Here is a 22,502-nt window from a genome sequence, read left to right on the forward strand (position 1 = left end):
AACATGGTAGCAACACCACATGACAACAACATGGTAGTAACACAACATGGTAGCAGCACAACATGGTAGCAACACCACATGACAACAACATGGTAGCAACACAACATGGTAGCAGCACCACATGACAACAACATGGTAGCAACACTACATGACAACAATATGGTAGCAACACAACATGGTAGCAACACAACATGGTACAAACATTATTGGGCACAGACAAGAGCACAAAGAAGGTAGAGACAACAATACATCACGCGAAGCAGCCACAACTGTCAGTAAGTGTGTCCATGATTGAGTCTTTGAATGAAGAGATGGAGATAAAACTGTCCAGTTTGAGTGTTTGTTGCAGCTTGTTCCCGTCGCTAGCTGCAGCGAACTAAAACGAGGAGCGAACCAGGGATGTGTGTGCTTTGGGGACCTTTAACAGAATGTGACTGGCAGAACGGGTGTTGTATGTGGAGAATGAGAGCTGCAGTAGATATCTTAGATAGGGGTGAGTGAGGCCTAAGAGGGTTTTTATAAATAAGCATTAAACCAGTGGGTCTTGCGACTGGTATACAGAGATAACCAGTTTACAGAGGATTATAGAGTGCAGTGAGGTGTCCTATAAGGAGCATTGGTGGCAAATCTGATGGCCGAATGGTAAAGAACATCTTGCCGCCCAATGTATCCTACCATGACTATATCCAACCCAACTCCATGTGTTGCCACTATCATGTATCCTACTTGGCTGAAGCTTTGATCCAGTGGAAGAAGTATTGAGGAGCAGGGAGGTTAAAGGTCACTTCAGGATACAGCTGTTACTCTACACTATCCCTAGATAATCCAGTAATGAGAGAAACTGAATAGAATATTTAGGGCCCTATAACATCTCTATCTATATATAACATCTGTATAAAATCCGTTTTCTTTTCTTTTTTTAACCTAATTCCATTTTCTCCGTTTAGTTTTTCCAGGTTTCTGATTTGTCCCTGTTTTTCTGTTTTTCTCTCTAAATCACACTGTTAATAGAAAAACAACAACATTGGATGTTCTAAGTACTCAACAATACTCAAACCACATCAGGAGACCACTTTTGAAGTCTGAGAAAAATCTAAGAAATATTCATTTTTGTGTTTAGATACCCTTTAATTCAAGTGTCACCAGCAAGAGCCTTGCTTGGTTAGTGGTGTCTCTGTAGCACACATGTGATTGCAGAGTCTGCTGAACAAATCACAACTGGATTGATGCAAATAATCATGATATCATTCTGTCAGGTAGGCATAGACTACTTTGTAGTTAACATTTAATTGACAAGGTTTGTGGGAAAGCTTTTCAACCAGAAGATGGTTGTCATTAGCATAATCGCCCAACAGCTACACATAGTGGCAGACAAATGCACTCAGACAGGGGCATTTCCTGGCTGTTTCCTCTTCAGAAAGTTGAAGGAAAATACAAATCACTTAGGCTAATTTAGACGACTTGCAGGCAGTGGGTTCAGAATAACTATGACATAAAAATGAAAACTCTTTAATCTGTCACCTAATCCTCCCTAATGGGCAGGTCAGCCCTGGAGGAAAGTATTGGCTGTAAGAAGTAAGAGAAAACATAACATCTGTTTATTTTTATTTTTATTACCTCTCATGACATTGCTTGCAAGAATAAACATTGTAATTAATATTTTTCCAATCTGCGTTACCCACTCCAGTCAGCAGATGGAGATTTAAGTCTTTCAGGGGATGCTGCTTGCGTGACGTATAATCTAGTGGACGGAACTGGAGGCTTCTTCAACAGCGACAAAAGGCTTCTGATTCAACCAACGTGGTGATTTGCTAGCGAACCTAAAACCGAAACATTGAAGCGCTTTAGACCAATCTTGTGTATTTTACTCTTAGTGTTTTGAATATAATTCTGTTTACTTTTCTACTAGTTCATTTAAACTTAATTTGCTTGTTAAATTAGCAAATGTGGTAAATTGATAATGCACTAGGCTAATCGACCGGAGCATGAGTTCACTAAGCTCGACGGAGAAAGAAGCTCTGATGAAAGGAGAGGAAGAAGCTTTCAGGATGAAAAAGGAGGAAGAGGAGGCTATCACATTGAAAGAAGAAGTGTATGATATTACAGTGAAAGAGGAATATGAGAAAGAGGTTGTCAGAGTGAAAGAAGAGGAGGTAGAAGCTTTCAGAATCAAAAAGGAGGAAGATGCCATAACATTGAAAGAAGAGAATGTAGTGAAAGAAGAGGAAGAACCTTTTAGAGTAAAAGAGGAAGAGGAGGCTATCTCAATAAAAGAGGAGGAAGACGTTTTGGGAGTGAAAAGGGAGGAGGGTCAAGATCGGGTTACAAACGGTGAGTACTGTCTCAAAAACAGGGGCACTGTGAAGTTAATGAAATAATGTATTGTTTTAACGGGGCATTCTAAATCAAATCAAATGTATTTATATAGCCCTTCGTACATCAGCTGATATCTCAAAGTGCTCTACAGAAACCCAGCCTAAAACCCCAAACAGCAAGCAATGCAGGTGTAGAAGCACGGTGGCTAGGAAAAACTCCCTAGAAAGGCCAAAACCTAGGAAGAAACCTAGAGAGGAACCAGGCTGTGAGGGGTGGCCAGTCCTCTTCTGGCTGTGCCGGGTGGAGATTATAACAGAACATGGCCAAGATGTTCAAATGTTCATAAATGACCATCATGGTCAAATAATAATAATCACAGTAGTTGTCGAGGGTGCAGCACCTCAGGAGTAAATGTCAGTTGGCTTTTCATAACCGATCATTAAGAGTATCTCTACCGCTCCTGCTGTCTCTAGAGAGTTGAAAACAGCAGGTCTGGGACGGGTAGCACGTCCGGTGAACAGGTCAGGGTTCCATAGCCGCAGTCAGAACAGTTGAAACTGGAGCAGCAGCACGGCCAGGTGGACTGGGGACAGCAAGGAGTCATCATGTCAGGTCGTCCTGAGGCATGGTCCTAGGGCTCAGGTCCTCCGAGAGAGAGAAAGAGATAATTAGAGAGCAGCATAAATACTGGAGGCTGAGAATGGAGGGGTTAGGAGACACTGTGGCCCCATCCGATGATACCCCCGGACAGGGCCAAACAGGAAGGATATAACCCCACCCACTTTGCCAAGGCACAGCCCCCACACCACTAGAGGGATATCTTTAACCACCAACTTACCATCCTGAGACAAGGCTGAGTATAGCCCACAAAGATCTCCACCACAGCACAAACCAAGGGGGGCGCCAACCCAGACAGGAAGATCACGTCAGTGACTCAACCCACTCAAGTGACGCACCCCTCCTAGGGACGGCATGAAAGAGCACCAGTAAGCCAGTGACTTAGCCCCTGTATTATTTATTTATTTTTTATTTCACCTTTATTTAACCAGGTAGGCTAGTTGAGAACAAGTTCTCATTTGCAACTGCGACCTGGCCAAGATAAGGCATAGCAGTGTGAACAGACAACAACACAGAGTTACACATGGAGTAAATAATAAACAAGTCAATAACATGGTAGAATTAGGGTTAGAGGCAGAGAATCCCAGTGGAGATAATTGGAATTGACCCTATACATTTGCAACACAAACAATATTTGACAAAATCATGATGAAAAAGGCCATTTTAGACATATTCATGCCTTTTGATTGTAACAGATGGTCATAAGTTTACGTCTGTTTGCTGTTCTCGTTCACACAGAAGAGAGACGTGACTATCGTGGATCCTCTGGGGAGCCTCAACAACATCCTGATGCTGACGAGTCAGAGAAGAATCTCTCCAGATCAGAACACCAGATGGTACAGCTTGGTCTGGTCTAGCATACAGTTTGCTCTATCGGGGTCTGGACTGGGTTTCTGTAAAGCACTTCATGACAACAATGACATCAGCATCCATAATGATATGTGTCTGTGTCCCCTCTTTATGGTTACCAGGACAACGCTAGCCCTTCCTCCCTCCCGGAGTCCCCGTGTCATGCCTCTCCCGGTAGCACCGTACTGCTGGGTATGAAGAGGTTGTCTGTGCTGCCGGTGGACTGCAGGAATACAACGGGGCTGAGTGGAACTGTGAGAGGAGGAGAAGAGAAGAAAGGATCAGATTTGACTCATCAAAGTAAGTGCTGTAGTTTAGTTTGAACAAATACAATAGATCTGCCCACTGGTATCTGTTACCAGGACAACCAGCTGAGTTCTGTTAGTTGACATGAAGATGGACTGGTATCTGTTACCAGGACAACCAGCAGAGTTCTGTTAGTTGACAGGAAGATAGACTGGTGGATATGGATGTTATGAATATCATAACACTGAAAAGGATTCTGCCAATGAAAAGAGAGAAACCAATAGACCATATAAAACCTTGATGAAAGTTAGCTTTAGAGAGAAAGTTTCAAGATGATCTGATGTAAGGTGCTTGTTTTACAAAAACTTTTCCTAAAAACATTATGGATGTAACATTGTCTGTCCCAGTCAACCCCCCTTTCTTTACAAGACTCTAGAACAGGCAAACTAAACTCCAGACACTTCAATGTGGTCTGTATTTCTTCATTAACATCTGATCTACACAACTTGTTAAACAGGCCAATATATATTTTAAAACAAGCTCCTTTTTTGTCTTGACCTTCGTCTCTGTAATGGACAAAGTTCATTTCATTTCCTACTTTAACAGGTCAAGTAAAGCCTGAACTCCAACATATTGACCTTAAAGAACATGGTTCATTTGAAAATGACTAACTTTATTAATAAAATGTGTAACTGACACCAGTGTGCTGCTAACAGTTTAGTTTCCTCCACTGTCCCTGCTCAAACCAGTGATCCTCTGCTTCTCAACACACGTGACCGCTCTCCTTGAGAATAAACTATATTCAGAGTTCTAGAGCCACACACTCACTATAGCACAATAATTACTATAGCACAGTGTATTTAACAGATGGTGAGATCAGAAACAAATCAGCCCCTTTGTTGCTCTGTTTCAGAGGTACTCTGCTTTCTGACGAAGGAAAACCTTTTCAACTATAAATGTATATTTGGCTGCCATTTAGGCTGCAACAACTATACAGTGGAACACCCCCTGATCTGTTGTTTTATGAAGGGTCACCTACGCCCAGTTCCCAAACAGCTAGTCCCATCCTGGGATTTTTATGTTTTGCTTGAGGCCATTTCTGCTGTTGGAGCCGCTGGAAAGAATAGAAATGAGATTTATCTTGTTTAAAACTGGTTTACTTTAGCCATTACATCCGTATAATGAGTTACACCCCCATACCTTCATGAGGTTCTATAGTAGCAAGGATCTGACACCTCCGGAGGGCTTGATGGCTCAATCCACCAGAGGTATGGCTACAACATAGGCATTGTTCAAAGGCATCTCTGTTCAAGAGATCTGTAATGCAGCATGTTGTGGTGATGTACCTTCATGAGGTTCTACTGACTGGACATCACTACACAAACGGTGAGTAGAGTGGGGAGCTCTGAGGGATGATCCTGTCTAGACTTGGCATCGGAGAGGGTATGAGCTCTGTGGTAGTTGACTATATCCCCAGTGAGAGACTAACGAGTCACTGAAATAGAACTGAAGGTTCCCTTACGGAACCCTGATTCTATGATATTCACCAGGTTACCTAACAGAACCCTGATTCTATGATATTCACCAGGTTACCTAACAGAACCCTGATTCTATGATATTCACCAGGTTACCTTTCACACATGGAAGACGGGAGCGACTATGTCCCTGATATAGGAAGTGGTCTGCTATTGGCCGTTGCTATCGGAGAGTACAGTGCCTCCTGAAAGTATTCAGACCCCTTGACTTTTTCCACATTTTGTTACATTACAGCCTTTTTCTAAAAACACAATACCCCATACTGACAAAGCAAAAACATTTTTTTTTATAATTTTGCTAATTTATCAAAAAATACAAAACTGAAATATTATATTTACTTAAGTATTCAGACCCTATACTCAGAACTCTGTTCAAGCAGCAGGTTCTGCTCTGGAGCAGGTTTCCATCAAAGATCTCTCTTAAAGGAGGACTGTAGCATCTAATGATGAAACATTATGGAGTCTTAACTTCTTGCGACTATAGGGGGTGCTGTTTCAAATTAGCATAATTGTCTCTACAGATGAAACGGCTTCCTACTCAATTCTTGATCGTACAATATGCATATTATTACTATTATTGGATAGAAAACACTCTCTAGTTTCTATAGCCGTTTGAATTATGTCTCTGAATACAGCGAAATCCATGACAGGTTTTGCGAAGGTCTGAGAGCGAAGCTCTGATCTCAGTTCAGTTTAAAGGCGTGTGTGTATCCTATTGAACGACACGAACTGCACCCGCCTTCCCCTGGATGTCAGTAACCAATGAGAAGTGGAATGGGCTTCCTAGGTAGCTCTCAGAGGTTATAAAACACCAAGGAGTGAGGTACGCCTTCTTTTCGACGTTGAACTTTACGCAGAGAGAGACCTCGGGATGCCATTTTCGAACGCTCAGTAATGAACTTTAGATATATCAGTCTGTAATTTAATTTGATATAGGTGTTAGAAACATCATAACGAAGCTATTTGAAACCGAGTTATATCAGATTATGCGAGTATATTGCTATTTTTCGGAATTTCCTCAGTATTGCGTATTGAGGATTTGGACACGTTAGCTAATGTTAGCAATTGTTAGCTATAGTTAGCTGCTATATCAGAAGTTGAATGCAACGTTTTACAACCAAGCAACGATTCTTTTGGACAAAAGTACCACTTGGCCAAGATTCCGATGGAAGCTCGTCGAAAAGTAAGAGCTATTTATGATGTTATTCCATTTTTATGTGGAAAAATGTAAACTCAATAATGGTAAATAGTGACGCCGTTATTGCGGCACTAGTCTGTCTGTAACGCACACTGTATGTCTAGTAACGTTAATTTTAAAAATCTAACTTAGCGGTTGCATTAATAACTAATGCATCTTTCATTTCATGGCCAACCTGTGTTTTTTTTGTCAAGTTTATGAATAGTTTTCGATAAAAATAGTTGTATTATCATGATGCTGCCGGGCAGATTGCTTGAGTAGTTGGACAGTATTTCCATTGTGTAAGCACGATTTGTGCCGCTAAATATGCACATTTTCGATCAAACTCTATATGGATTGTGTAATATGATGTTACAGGAGTGTCATCGGAAGAATTCTGAGAAGGTTAGTGAAAAAATTAATATATTTTGGCAATGTTGACGTTATCGCTCTCTTTGGCTAGAATCTATGCTCTGGTAATGTTTGAACATGTGGTATGCTAATATAACGATTATTTGTGTTTTCGCTGTAAGACACTTAGAAAATCTGAAATATTGTCTGTATTCACAGGATCTGTGTCTTTCGATTAGTGTATGCTGTGTATTTTTACGAAATGTTTTATGATTAGTAATTATGTAATACACGTTGCTCTATTTATTTATTCTAGTCCATTTGTGACGGTGGGTGCAATTGTAAACTATGAAATCTACCTGAAATATGCACATTTTTCTAACAAAACCTATCCTATACCATAAATATGTTATCAGACTATCATCTGATGAGTTTTTTTCTTGGATAGTGGCTATCAATATCTTAGTTTAGCCGAATTGGTGATAGCTACTGGTGTTGAGAAAAAATGGTGGACAAAGAAAAAGGGTGTATTAGGCTAACATGGTTAGCTAATAGATTTACATATTTTGTCTTCCCTGTAAAACATTTAAAAAATCTGAAATGGTGACTTTATTCACAAGATCTGTATCTTTCATTAGGTGTCTTGGACTTGTGATTTAATGATATTTAGATGCTACTATTTAATTGTGACGCTATGCTAGCGATGCTAATCAGTGTGGGGGGGGGGGGGGGGGGGGGTGCTCCCGGACCCGGGGTAGGTGCTCGTTAGAGGTTAAAGGAGGACTGGGATGGGAAAGGAAAGGGGATATCTAGTCAGTCACAACTGAATCCATTCACCCTAAATGTGTCTTCCGCATTGAACCCAACCCCTCTGAATCAGAGTGGTGCGGGGGCTGCCTTAATCGACGTCCACGTTATCGGCGCCCGGGGAGCAGTTGTTGGGGGTTAACTACCTTGCTCAAGGGTAGAACGGCAGCTTTTTTCTACCTTGGGGGGCGTGCGGATTCGAACCAGCGACTTCTCGCTTAATGGCCCAACATTCTTAATCTCTAGTCTACAAATGTCACAAATGTTCCAACTTCAATTCATTATTTCTCAATGATGCTTTAAAACCTCTCTAGGGGGTGTGGGACGCTATCGTCCCACCTGGCCAACATCCAGTGAAATTACAGAGCGCCAAATTCCAAAACAGAAATACTCATTATAAAAATTCATGAAACATACAAGTGTTATACATCGGTTTAAAGATTAAGTTCTTGTTCATCCAACCACGGTGTCAGATTTCAAAAAATACTTTACGGCGAAAGCAAACCATGCGATTATCTGAGAACAGCGCCCAGCAGACAAATCATAACAAACAGTAACCGGCCATGTAGACGAGTAACATAAGTCAGAAATAGCGATAAAATTAATCACTTACCTTTGATGATCTTCATATGATTACACTCACAAAACTCCCAGTTACCCAATAAATGTTTGTTTTGTTCGATCAAGTCCCTCTTCATATCCAAAAACCTCTGTTTTGTTAGCGCGTTTTGTTCAGTAAAACACTGTCTCAAACAACATCCTGGGAAATTTCAGAGCTTGAAACTCAACAAAACAGAAATTCTCAATCTACATACATGAAAGACACAAATGTTATACACCAGCTTAAAGATAAACTTCTTGTTAATCCAACCGCTGTGTCACATTTCAAAAAGGCTTTCCTTTGAAAGCAAACCATGCGATTATCTGAGAACAGCGCCCAGCAGACAAATCATTACAAACAGTTAGCAGCCAAGAAAAGTAGTAACAAAAGCCAGAAATAGCGTTAAAATGTATCACTTACCTTTGATCTTCATATGGATGCATGCCGAAGACTCCATGTAACACAATAAATGTTTGTTTTGTTCGATAAAGTCACTCTTTATGTCCAAAAACCTCAGTTTTCTTAGTGCGTTTTGTTCAGTAATACATTGGAACAAAGCGCGGTCACAGCAGTCAAAAAATCTGAAAAGTACCATAAAATTTAATAGAAACATGTCAAACAGTGTTTATAATCCAGCCTCATTGTTGTTTTTGTCATAAATAATCGATCATATTTCAACCGGACAAAAGCTTCGTCAATAGAAAAGGAGAAACAAGAAATGCGCCCTCCCGGTCATACGCTGGGCTCATGGCTGGAAATTTCCACTGTACACTCATTGAACGTGCTGTTTCTCCCTCATTTTTCAGAGTAAAAGCCTGAAACAATGCCTAAAGACTGGCCACATGTTGAGGAAGCAATAGAGATTGTTACCTGCGTCATAAGTCTTTGTATGGTGGATAGGCTTTCAATGGAAAACAGGCATTTCAAAATAAAAGCATTTCCTGGATGGATTTTCCTCAGGTTCTCACCTGCCATTTCAGTGCTGTTATACTCACAGACATTATTTTAACAGTTTTAGAAACTTTGGAGTGGTTTCTATCCAAATCTACTAATTTGCATATCCTAGCTTCTGGGCCTGAGTAGCAGGCAGATTACTTTGGGCACGCTTTTCATCCACAATTCTGAATGCTGCCCCCTACCCTAGTGAGGTTAAAGGAGAAGTTTACCCAAAATCCAGAAACTCTGAAGTGATTCCATACATTGAAACTAGTCCAGTGGAGTTTTCTCTCTCACTGTAGTGCTGTACTGAAACAGCTGCAAAACGTGACTTGTGACGTTGCTGGATGCAGGCCTCACTCTGCTGCTTTGCCAGTGTGTTATTGTATTACAGCTATGGCCTTTGGTTTTCACCTGGAATTGCTTATTTATGTCTGAAAAAAAAAAAATTGTATTTATATAAATGTATATAAATATGATGTCATAGTGAATTCATGACATGTGACTGAACAAGCCTTTTCATACTTCATAACATGGCTACATACAGTGCCTTCGGAAAGTATTCAGACCCCTTGACTTTTTCATATTTTGTTACGTTACAGCCTGATTCAATCTACACACAAATACCCCTTAAACCTGTCTAGGACATGCGTTCCGCTAGCGGAACCCCTCGACAACATTCCGCTGAAAAGGCAGCACGGGTAATTCAAAAATATTTTTTTGAAATATGTAACTTTCACACATTAAAAAGTCCAATACAGCAAATGAAAGATAAACATCTTGTTAATCTACCCATCATGTCCGATTTCAAAAATGCTTTACAGCGAAAGCACAACATATGATTATGTTAGATCACCACCAAGTCAAAAAAACACAGACATTTTTCCAGCCAAAGAAGAGTCACAAAAAGCAGAAAGTCACAAAAGAGTCACAAAAAGCAGAAATAGAGATAAAATGAATCACTAACCTCTGATGATCTTCATCAGATGACACTCATAGGACATAATGTTACGCAATACATGTATGTTTTGTTCGATAATGTGCATATTTATATCCAAAAATCTCAGTTTACATTGGCACCATGTTCAGAAAGGCCTCCAAAATATCCGGAGAAATTGCAGAGAGCCACATCACATAACAGAAATACTCTGAAATTCACATTTACACAAGCATCGTTTAACATTTCCAAACTGATTGCAGATTTTTCTGACAAGGTTGCCAGTCTGGCATCCTCAACCATAGTGCCGTTTAGGCACACGCCCCCTATCAGAGGAGGTCGGTATGTGGCTGGTGAATCACCCAAGCCACACAGGAAAACCTCATGTTCAGTTAAGTTCCGAGTTGAACTCACCTTGTCATTTGTCACCAATGGCGAACTCATGACCAAGTTCACCGGGTTTGTGGCAGATGCTGACGTCGAACCCACGCCGTTGCGCAATGTATGACAGGTAGCCTTGGAAGAATGCGGGGAAGTCAACGGAGTTGGCATACATATTTGTCACCAGATTTGGTTGGTTTTCCAATCCATTAGTGGTACCAAACGGTCAATTAAATCTATCCCAATAAGCATCCGTTCGATGTCGATGGTAATCGCTTTCGAAGTTGAGTTTAAGTAGGAGACACTTGGTTAGTGGCGAGGTAGCTTCGGTGAAACCCCTAAGCTTCGTGTCGCAACGTTCCGTTTTCAACCAACGGTTTGTTGGGTCCACTGCCCCTTTTAGTTCATCCAGCAAGGTTTCGGGTATGAGTGAAATTGTCAAACCCGAATCTATCAGAGCGTGACAGGTCAAACAGTCCTCCAGGACTGTTCTAAGGTATGGCCTGTTCGAGTTGGGTTTTCTCATCATATCCCCAACATAATGGAGTGGGTTGGGAGTACCGAGCGGTTTGTAATCTGTGTCGATTTCCAAGACGGATAACTCACCTATGTGACCCAGTGGGTCCTCTATCGGAATGGGAGCGGAATCATCTGTTGCAAAGCTGCTTATCTAGAACGAGTGGTCCCTGGACAGGGATTGGAGTGGGGGCGGGGGTAATGGAAATGTTGACGTCCTCTCGAATTGCGTTAGTTTCGGCTGACTTGGTTCCCAACAATTTTACGCCTAGTTATGTTGTCCTCTGTCTCAAATTTCTTACGATGCAGTACATCTCTTATCAGAGTTTCTATATCATTTCGCTTAGGGTTTAGATCATTGTTGAACACTTTGTTGCGCTTGTTACTCTTGTGTCCTGACCCTTTGTGAGGGTTAGGCGCAGGGACATATCGGCCAAGTTGATCTCTACGGGACCTGTTAGATTGGGGACGTTCATCATAGCTATTGTTACTGCAGTGGTTGTCAGTGTGGTGGTTACTTGGTTGCCACCCCCTTTGATCGTCATCTTTTACCGCACCTGTCCCTAATGCTGCACCTTCTAATTGGAGTGATGGTTCCCGCCTAAGCTCGAAAGTCGAGGTGTCCGGGCTCTTAGCCCGGCTTGCTTTTGATGCTTCAAAAGCGGTGCTTACAAGCTCTCAGAGCGTCGAGATTGGGAACCCAATGTGGGCAGTAGGGCCCAAGTAGTTGTTGAAGTAGATGTTTGACAGAAACAGTTGTTTGAATGGTAATAGATCTTCCATTCCCGTTTCAGTGAGCATGCCAAAGTAAGCTGAACGAAGCAGGTGATAGTAGGTCTGTGGGTGTTCATTTTGAGCTTGTCTGATATTGTAAGCCAACGAGCTGTCGTGTTTGCGAGTCGCAGAACCACTGAATTCTATTTTCAAAACCGTGGCAAGTTCAGCGTAGTCGTGCATGATTTCACCACAATTTCTCTGTATTTAATGGCCCATAACTTTAACCTGATGAGGACAGAGGGCGCTATTTTCACTTTGGGGGAAAATCGTACCCAATTTAAACGGCCTCGTACTCAATTCTTGCTCGTACAATATGCATATTATTATTACTATTGGATAGAAAACACTCTCTAGTTTCTAAAACCGTTTGAATTTTGTCTGTGGGTAAAACACAACTCATTTGGCAGCACACTTTCTGACCAGGAAGTGGAAAGTCTGAAATCGAAGCTGTGTTCAAGGGCCTGCCTATAAATGGGCATGATACGTATGACTATACGTGCACGTCATACACCTTCCCCTAGATGTCAAGAGGAAGTGAGAGAAGAAATGAGTTGATTATCTCGGTCTGAGGTGGAATAAACCCTCTTGGAACGACGTGTAGGCCATTTTCTGTTTTCTGCAAGGCGCGTGGAGGGACCTGTTATTGCCTACTGGAAAGCTGTCGTTATGGGCGAATACTATCTCCGGCTTTGATTTTATTTGATACATGTCATCGTAAAGTATGTTTTTTCAATATAGTTTTATTAGATTATTGAAATGTATTCGGGAAGTTAGGCGTGTTGCGTTGTTTGCGTTTGTTCACGAAGGAGAGCTTAGCACCACCTGGCCAGTGTGCTTTCTAATTCAAGAGGGAAAGAGGTCGTTCTGAATCCAAACAAAGACGGTTCTGGACAAAGGACCCCTTGTACAACATTCTGATGGAAGATCAGCAAGATCAGCACCATTTTGTGATGCTATTTCATATATCTGTCGAACTGTGTACTAGTAGCTTTGCGCTCAGGTTTTGGTTATTCCCTTACCATAACTAAGTCTTATGTCGTAATGAAGATATTTTTTGAATTCTAACACTGCGATTGCATTAAGAACTAATGGAACTATTGTTTCCTATACAACATGTATTTTTTTGTAATGTTTATGAATAGCTATTTGGTCAGAATAGGTGAGAGTCTAATAGAAATATCCGCACATTCTGGGAAAAATATGCTACGTTAGCACATTGTATTACCACGGATTTCAGCTCTAAATATGCACATTTTTGAACAAAACATAAGTGTATGTATAATCTGATGTTATAGGACTGTCATCTGAGGAAGGTTTATGAAGGTTAGTGAAATTGAATATCTTTTGCTGGTTTATTCGCTAACGCTAACGTGCCTATTGCTATCGCTAACGTGCCTTGATGAATGAATGCGGTAGTGTGGTAGGCTATTGTAGTAAGCTAATATAATGCTATATTGTGTTTTCGCTGTAAAACACTTAAAAAAATCGGAAATATTGGCTGGATTCACAAGATGTTTGTCTTTAATTGGCTGTACACCATCGATTTTTCAGAAAAGTTTTATGATGAGTATTTAGGTAATTCACGTTGGTTGGTCTCTATAATTACTCTGGCTGCTTCAGTGCTATTTTTGACGGTAGCTGTGATGGTAGCTGCAATGTAAAACTGATTTATACCTCAAATATGCACATTTTTCGAACAAAACATAGATTTATTGAATAACATGTTATAAGACTGTCATCTGATGAAGTTGTTTTTTGGTTAGTTTGGTTGGTTCTAGGTTAGTTTGGTTGGTTTTGTGCATGCTACCTGTGTTGTGAAAAATGTCTGTGCTTTTTTCTATTTGGAGGTGAGCTAACATAAATATACGTGGTGTTTTCGCTGTAAAACATTTAAAAAATCGGACATGTTGGCTGGATTCACAAGATGTGTATCTTTCATTTGCTGTATTGGACTTGTTAATGTGTGAAAGTTAAATATTTCTACAAAATATTTTTTGAATTTCGAGCTCTTGCTTTTCAGTGGAATGTGGGAGGAGTTCCGCTAGCGGAACGCTGGGGCTAGTAAGGTTAACACTAGCAGAGATCCTGGAACTGATATACCCTTACAGTATATTATATTCAACAATATATACAAAAATCAACATTTATATTTTCAATATTCATGTAAGAAATGTTTGAATGAAATCCGAATACTACTCATATTACAGAGCAAGTGGTAAAGATTCATGACACCCATTGTTGATTTGTAGCCTGTAGCATCTAATGATGAAACATTATGGAGTCTTAAAGGAGGACTGTAGCATCTAATGATGAAACATTATGGAGTCTTAAAGGAGAACTGTAGCAGCTAATGATGAAACATTATGGAGTCTTAACTTCTTATGGCTAGTGGAACCCCTCGACAACATTCCGCTGAAAAGGCAGAGCGCTAAATTCAAAAATATTTTTTAGAAATATGTAACTTTGATGCATTCACAAGTGCAATACACCAAATTAAAGCTTAACTTCTTGTTAATCTACCCATCGTGTCCGATTTAAAAAAAAAAGCTTTACAGCGAAAGCAGACCATATAATTATGTTAGGTCAGAGCCTAGTCACAAAAACACACACAGCCATTTTCCAGCCAAAGAGAGGAGTCACAAAAAGCAGAAATATAGATTCAATTAAATTTATCACTAACCTTTGATGATCTTCATCAGATGGCACTTATAGGACTTCATGTTACACAATACATGTATGTTTTGTTCGATAAAGTTCATATTTATATCCAAAAATCTCAGTTTACATTGGCGCTTTATGGTCAGTAATGTTGTGCATCGAAAACATCCGGCAAGTTTTCAGAGGCACATCAATTTACAGAAATACTCATAATAAACATGTAAAAGTTGATAAAAGATACAAGTATTATGCACAGAATTATAGATATACTTCTCCTTAATGCAACCGCTGTGTCAGATTTCAAAAAAGCTTTACGGAAAAAGCAAACCATGCAATAATCCGAGTACGGCGCTCAGACACAAGCCATGCAGATACCCGCCATGTTGTTGAGTCAGAAATAGCGTTTTAAATATTCACTTTGATGATCTTCATCAGAATGCACTCCCAGGAATCCCAGTTCAACAATAAATGTTTGTTTTGTTCGATAAAGTCCAACATTTATGTCCAAATACCTCCTTTTGTTAGCGCGTTTGGTAAACAAATCCAAACTCACGAGGCGCGGGCAAGTCCAGGCGAATGTTCACATGAAAAGTTCAAAAATGTATGTTACAGTTCGTAGAAACATGTCAAACGATGTATAGAATCAATCTTTAGGATGTTTTTAACATATCTTCATTAATGTTCCAACCAGCGAATTCCTTTGTCTTTAGAATTGCAATGGAACGCAGGTCGCTCTCACGTGTAGGCGCATGACCAGCTCATGCCACTCTGGCAGACCTCTGGTTGAAACAGCTCTCATTCCCCCCTCCTTCACAGTAGAAGCCTCAAACAATGTTCTAAGACTGTTGACATCTAGTGGAAGCCTTAGGAAGTGCAATATGACCCCATAGACACTGTACATTCGATAGGCAATGAGTTGAAAACTACAAACCTCAGATTTCCCACTTCCTGGTTGGATTTTTCTCAGGTTTTCGCCTGCCATATGAGTTCTGTTATACTCACAGACATCATTCAAACAGTTTTAGAAACTTCAGAGTGTTTTCTATCCAATACTACTAATAATATGCATATCTTATCTTCTGGGGATGAGTAGCTGGCAGTTTAATTTGGATATGCTTTTCATCCAAATGTGAAAATGCTGCCCCCTATCCTAGAGAAGTTTTTAACGAATGCACTGTGTGTGTGTATACTGAACCAAAATATAAACAACGATTTACAGTTTATATGAGTCAGTGATTGTAAATAAATAAACGAGGCCCTGATCTATGGACTTTACATAACTGGGCAGGGGCACAGCCATTGGTGGGCCCTGGAGGGCATACGCCCACCCATTGCGGAGCCAGGCCCAGCCAATCAGAATTAGTTTTTCCCCACAAAAGGGCTTCATTACAAAGAGAAATACAACTCGGGTGGCTGGTCTCAGACAATGTGGAGGTCCTGGGCTGGCGTCGTTATATGTGGTCTGTGGTTGTGAGGCCAGTTGGATGTACTGCCAAATTCTCTAAAATGACGTTGGAGGCGGCTTCTGGTAGAGATTTTAACATTCAATTATCTGGTAACAGCTGCAGTGGATATTCCTGCAGTCAGCATGCCAATTGCACGCTCCCTTAAAACTTGAGACATCTGTGGCATTGTGTTGTGTGACAGAACTGCACATTTTAGTGGCCTTTTATTATCCCCAGCACAAGGTGCACCTGTGTAATGATCATGCTGTTTAATCAGCTTGATATGCCACACCTGTCAGGTGGATGGATTATCTTGGCAAGAATAAATGTTAACTAACTGTCACGTTCCTGACCTGATTTCCTTTATTTTGTCTTTGTTTAGTATGGTCAGGGCATGAGTTGGGGTGGACATTCTATGTTGTGTGTTTCTATGTTTAGGTTCATTGTTAATTAGCCTGATATGGTTCTCAATCAGGGGCAGGTGTTTTACATTTCCTCTGATTGAGAACCATATTTAGGTAGGATGTTCACACTGTTTGTTTGTGCGTGATTGTTCCTGTGTCAGTGTTTGTGCCACACGGGACTGTTTCGTTTGTTCCTGTTTGTGCGTTCTTCGTTGTCTGTAAGTTCTCATGTTCAGGTCTGTGTTCAGGTCTGTTTACGTTGTTTGTTATTTTGTAGTTGTTCAAGTGTGCTTCGTGTTCGTCTTTAAATAAATCATTATGGATTCAACCTATGCTGCATATTGGTCCGATCCTTGCTCCTCCTCAGACGAGGAGGAGAACGAACGTTACACTAACAGGGATGTAAAGAATCTTTTTTTCAGCTCATGGAACATCCAACACTTGACATGTTGCGTTTATATTTTTGTTTATTGTAGTAACTATCAGTTTTAGGAACATCTTGCCAAATATTTCACTTTATTTTTTACTTTACCCAAACTATACATCAGCGATAGTCAAAATGTGGAAAATCTGTGAACGTCTAAATAAGAAATTGGGCCATTTACACAGCATGTGTCGAACCCTTGTGGCGAAATCCTGCACGGAGCCTTCACCGTGCGCTGCCACTGTAAGAGCGCATGAGCAGTAGGAAGGAGGAAATAAAAGAGCTCGTTCAGCTCTTTGGGGAGGAGCTCTTGGGTGGCGCGACAGTTTTGGTTGTGTGTGCTATGCTGAGAGGATTTTTGTTTGTCTTCAGCGTATGTGGTTGTACAGTGTTTGGATCAATCCTCGGTGTGATCACTCGACGATGTGGTTGTTCTCATTTGGGACCACGATGGTTATGGATCAAATGGATTAGTAGCAACATTTGTTGCGAAGCGTTCAACTACAACCCAACATACCATCGGACAGTCAGACCGGATACCTGCAACCTCAAGACCACAGCTAAGCCCTCTCTTGTTCCCTTTCTCTCTTTCTCTTCACGCTATGTTCCAGTGCTTTACACTGCAACCGACTCTATTTCCTAAGTACATTGAAGTTTCATTGGAGCTGGACTAGTGTGTATATGAACACCACACATTCATACCCTCTGCACTCCTTCCCAGGAAGAGAATACAAACTATTGCAAATCCTCTTTGTGATGACTGGGTTCATTCTTTATTGTATGAAGTTGCTGTTTATTTGCTCTGCCATTATTATTATATGAGGTATGCTTGGTGGCGTTACCAAGAATTGTGGAAGGACTGTGCTGTGATGTGGGATCTATAGGGTGTGTATTCTTTTTTTCTCTCCGCTGGCTATCTGGTCAATAGGCTAAACTCTAGGCAGTCTCTTCTACTGATGTGTGTGGGTCTGGTAGTGGTACTCTCGCTGTTCTACTATTTTTCTTTCGGCAGGGTTAATACCTGCCTGGCGCCCGAACAAAATCTTCTTTACCCTTCTCTAATTAATACCGCTACACCCTTTCGACAACGGGGAGATTTTACTGATGTGCTTTGTGTCTTCGACGTCAAAACAAGTTTTGGACTTCCACTTAAAATGACTTATTTACTTATTTTATGTTTAAGGAAGTGTGTAAAGTTGTGGCCAAACGTTTTGAGAATGACACAAATATGAATTTTCAGTCTGCTGCCTCAGTTTGTATGATGGCAATTTGCATATACTCCAGAATGTTATGAAGAGTGATCAGATGAGTTGTAATTAATTGCAAATTCCCTCTTTGCCATGCAAATGAACTGAATCCCCCCCAAAACTGGAAGCTTCAGAAGGAGGGTGGTGCTTGGAATCATTGTTCTTCCTCAGTTACCTGCAAGGAAACACGTGCCGTCATTATTGTTTTGCACAAAAAAGGCTTCACAGGCAAGGATATTGCTGCCAGTAAGATTGCACCTAAATCAACCATTTATCGGATCATCAAGAACTTCAAGGAGAGCGGTTCAATTGTTGTGAAGAAGGCTTCAGAGCGGTTTAATTGTTGTGAAGAAGGCTTCAGGGAACCCAAGAAAGTCCAGCAAGCGCCAGGACCGTCTCCTAAAGTTGATTCAGCTGCGGGAACAGGGCACCACCAGTACAGAGCTTGCTCAGGAATGGCAACAGGCAGGTGTGAGTGCATCTGCACACAGACTGATATTCTGCAAAGGGTACAGGGATTGGACTGCTGAGGACTGGGGTAAAGTCATTTTCTCTGATGATTCCCCTTTTCGATTGTTTGGGGCATCTGGAAAAACGCTTGTGCGGAGAAGACAAGGTGAGCGCTTCCATCAGTCCTGTGTCATGCCAACGGTAAAGCATCCTGAGACCATTCATGTGTGGGGTTGCTTTCAGCCAAGGGTGTGGGCTCACTCACAATGTTGCCTAAGAACACAGCCATGAATAAGGAATGCCACCAACACATCCTCCGAGAGCAACTTCTCCCAACCATCCAGTAACAGTTCGGTGACGAACAATTCCTTTTCCAGCATGAAGGAGCACCTTGCCATAAGGCAAACGTGATAAGTGGCTCGGGGAACAAAACATCAATATTTTGGGTCCAGGGCCAGGAATCTCCCCAGACCTTAATCCCAATGAGAACTTGTGGTCAATCCTCAAGAGGCGGGTGGACAAACAAAAACCCACATTCTGACAAACTCCAAGCATTTATTATGCAAGAATGGGATGCCATCAGTTAGGATGTGGCCCAGAAGTTAATTGACACCAGGGTGGATTGCAGAGGTCTTGAAAAAGAAGGGTCAACACTGCAAATATTGGCTCTTTGCATCAACTTCATGTCATTGCCAATAAAAGCCTTTGACACTTATGAAATGCTTGTAATTATACTTCAGTATTTCATAGTAACATCTGACAAAAATATCTGAAGACACTGAAGCACCAAACTGTGGAAATTAATATTTGTGTCATTCTCAAAACTTTTGGCCACGACTGTAGGTCGCATTCTGTATCATACATACAGCTATGAAAGTTATATATTTAGAACCACCTGCATGATTGAAATTAAGCGACATCTATGTCTTCAGTGTCCAAGAACGGTTTAGTTTTTTGTGTTCTGACTTGTAAAACAGAATGAATAAATAAGTAATGTAAACATTATCAGTAATTACCAGGAAACTCTACAACATTTGTTTTAAAATCACACCAAGATTGTTAAAACTGGCCTTAGGTTATTGAGCGATCTGATTAGGATTTACCCTCGTAGCAAGGCCGTTTTATCATGTGGAGGTTTCATTCAGATCTCAATTTTTTTTTTAAACACTGTCTTTGGCAGGAGAAAGACCAGACTCAGAGGAACCAGAGCCAGGCACGTCCAAACCACCAAGAAGACACCAGTGTTCCCACTGTGAAAAGGGTTGTAACCACTTATCGGACCTGAAACAACATGAGAGAATACACACCGGGGAGAAGCCTTACCACTGCTCCCAGTGTGGAAAGAGTTTTAGCCAGGTAGGTAACCTGAAAAGACATGAGAGAACACACACAGGGGAGAAGCCTTACCATTGCTCCCAGTGTGGAAAGGGTTTCAAATGGCCTGCGGATCTGAATTGGCATAAGAGAATACACACAGGGGAGAATCTTTACCACTGCTCCCAGTGTGGCAAGTGTTTTAACCAGTCAGGGAACCTGAAAAGACATGAGAGAAAACACACAGGGGAGAAGCCTTATCACTGCTCCCAGTGTGGAAAGAGTTTTAATGATTTAGGGAACCTGAAAAGACATGAGAGAAAACACACAGGGGAGAAGCCTTATCACTGCTCCCAGTGTGGAAAGAGTTGTAATGATTTAGGGAACCTGAAAAGACATGAGAGAATACACACGGGGAGAACCCTTAACACTGCTCCCAATGTGGAATGAGTTTCAACCAGCCGGGGGAGCTGAAATGGCATGAGAGAATACACACAGGGGACTTGCTGTCTTATATTGTTGACTGATAATGATTACCTGTTTTTACCATATGAACTTGAATTGTACAAAGTATACTAAAACATATTTTTGTATGTTTTTATTAGAAAACATGAATTGAATATGGAGTTTGAATATAGAGTAGGTCAGATTCCTTCTGTTTTAAATGGTCCTTTTTTAAACTCTGACACTGTGTGTGTGTCAATCTGTGTGTCATTCCTCCAGCCTGCAGATAATCAAGTGATATTTGGATGTGATGCATTTGTTCCGCTGTTTACATTTGCAATGTTGGCCCACTGATGATTTAATGAAATGAAAATGTTCACAGACTCTGTAATGCAAAATGTTAATTGTATGTGTCCACATATCTGAGTATGTGACTTGTGGTGGATGAATCAGAATTAGTTGGGTAACATAGACAATTAAGATGTCTTATCTGCATAATATGCTGATGTGATATCAGAGAGGGGAGAGGTCAGGCTTGTCTTTCACATGTCTCTGGTTCTATGCAGAATATCAGGAAGGGAAGAGGACAGGAGGGAACATTGTCTTCATATGTGAATGTATCTGTTAAACTATGTGAAGGGATGGTGTGATTAATGGGGAACCAATTACTGGTTTCCACAATGTCTGTGCGCAAGTCACTCCCTCCTTTGGCATTGGGGGGAGGTGTATGGCAGTGTCTGGAACCATTGCATGTCCTCTCTGATGTTGCACTTATCCTGGGATAGTGTATGACCTAGAGGCTCACTCCCCTCAGTGAGCTTGTCCAGGAGTGGGGTCAAGAAGGGGTTTTACTTGAGATGGGAGTATCTAGAGTTGACAATTGAGTTATGCCATTGGATGAGTTGGTGTTTTTGTGCAATGAAGTACCAGGAACGAGATTAGAACCTCGTTTTAGGGACCAAACTGAATGATGAATTATAGTGAATGCTATCTGGCTACGGGATACTCCTTTCTCATTATAAAGTCTCACTTTGTAAACTGTTCCTAATATCTGTGGTTTGTGTCGACTAGGGGGTGGATCTTTGCTATAAAAGATCTCAGTAGCCATTGTGTTGCCACTCTCAACGGTTCATTAGAAATAGTGAATTGTTGAAAGTCATTGCAAAGATCTTATTATTAAAGATGTAGTTTAAGTATAACTCTGATTGGTGTGTGAAGTTTTTAAGTATAACTGATTGGTGTGTGAAGTTTGTCTCTCCTCATTTGGTAATACAGAAATTAACCACCACAGACTAACCTTGTGAAACTGACCTATTATAATCTCCTGTTCCTGGGAGTATCATCCTGTGTTGCAAACCAGCTGCACCTGCGTCCTTGTATGAATAAAGTCCCTCCCAGGAACAGGAAACTATAAAGATATGTGCTCATCACCCAATGCTTCAGGAATTCAGACTGTCTACACTGCGCTGTGTAACTCTGTTATTCTCTCTGAGCTCAGAAATCGAGAATCTTGGTTTGACTTGGACACCAGCAGATCCTTATTTTATAATATCCACCTCAACTCTCCCACGGATTGCTGTTTATCATTGTCTCAATGAAGAGTTCTTTGTTTTATTTTCCTGGGGTCATTTACAAGCCTCCCACTGGTTGAATAAACTTTGTTTCCATGTCATTTCAACAAAACAAATCCATGTGATGATGTTTGATCAATGTGGAAAACTGATTGGATTTGTAAAAAGCCATGAACATCAGGTATTTTTATTTTTCACAAACTGGCAACCTAAATCCAATGACAGGTGACATTTTGTGTTGATTTCATGTTGAATTCACGACTCAAAGAAATGTAAATAGAAACTAGATGTTGAACTGACGTCTGCCCAGTGGGCTGGTTTGAATAAGTAGCAGGTGTTGGATCAATATCCACCTTAGTAGCTAAGTTTCCATGCAATTTGCGCCAGATTTCCATGTGAATATTCTCAAATCTGCATAAAACAATATACACATTTTCCCATCAGAAATGTTTGCATCAAACAGACTTATTGTGGATTAAAGGCGTTGCGTTATGACGT

At 40.9% G+C, this 22,502-nt stretch overlaps 1 protein-coding gene across 1 annotated transcript; it reads left to right on the forward strand.

Annotated features, from left to right (window-relative positions):
* The first annotated feature begins 1,360 nt into the window (after nt 1–1,360).
* Nucleotides 1,361–21,952, forward strand: LOC139547077 (zinc finger protein 79-like). The gene is made up of 4 exons (XM_071356138.1): nt 1,361–2,331; nt 3,673–3,770; nt 3,906–4,083; nt 19,856–21,952. Exons 1-4 carry the CDS (start codon nt 1,986–1,988, stop codon nt 20,437–20,439), a joined length of 1,206 nt encoding a protein of 401 aa, XP_071212239.1. The 5' UTR covers nt 1,361–1,985; the 3' UTR covers nt 20,440–21,952.
* The last annotated feature ends 550 nt before the right edge of the window (nt 21,953–22,502 follow it).

Source organism: Salvelinus alpinus, chromosome 2, assembly GCF_045679555.1.
Source record: "Salvelinus alpinus chromosome 2, SLU_Salpinus.1, whole genome shotgun sequence".
NCBI lineage: Eukaryota > Metazoa > Chordata > Actinopteri > Salmoniformes > Salmonidae > Salvelinus > Salvelinus alpinus.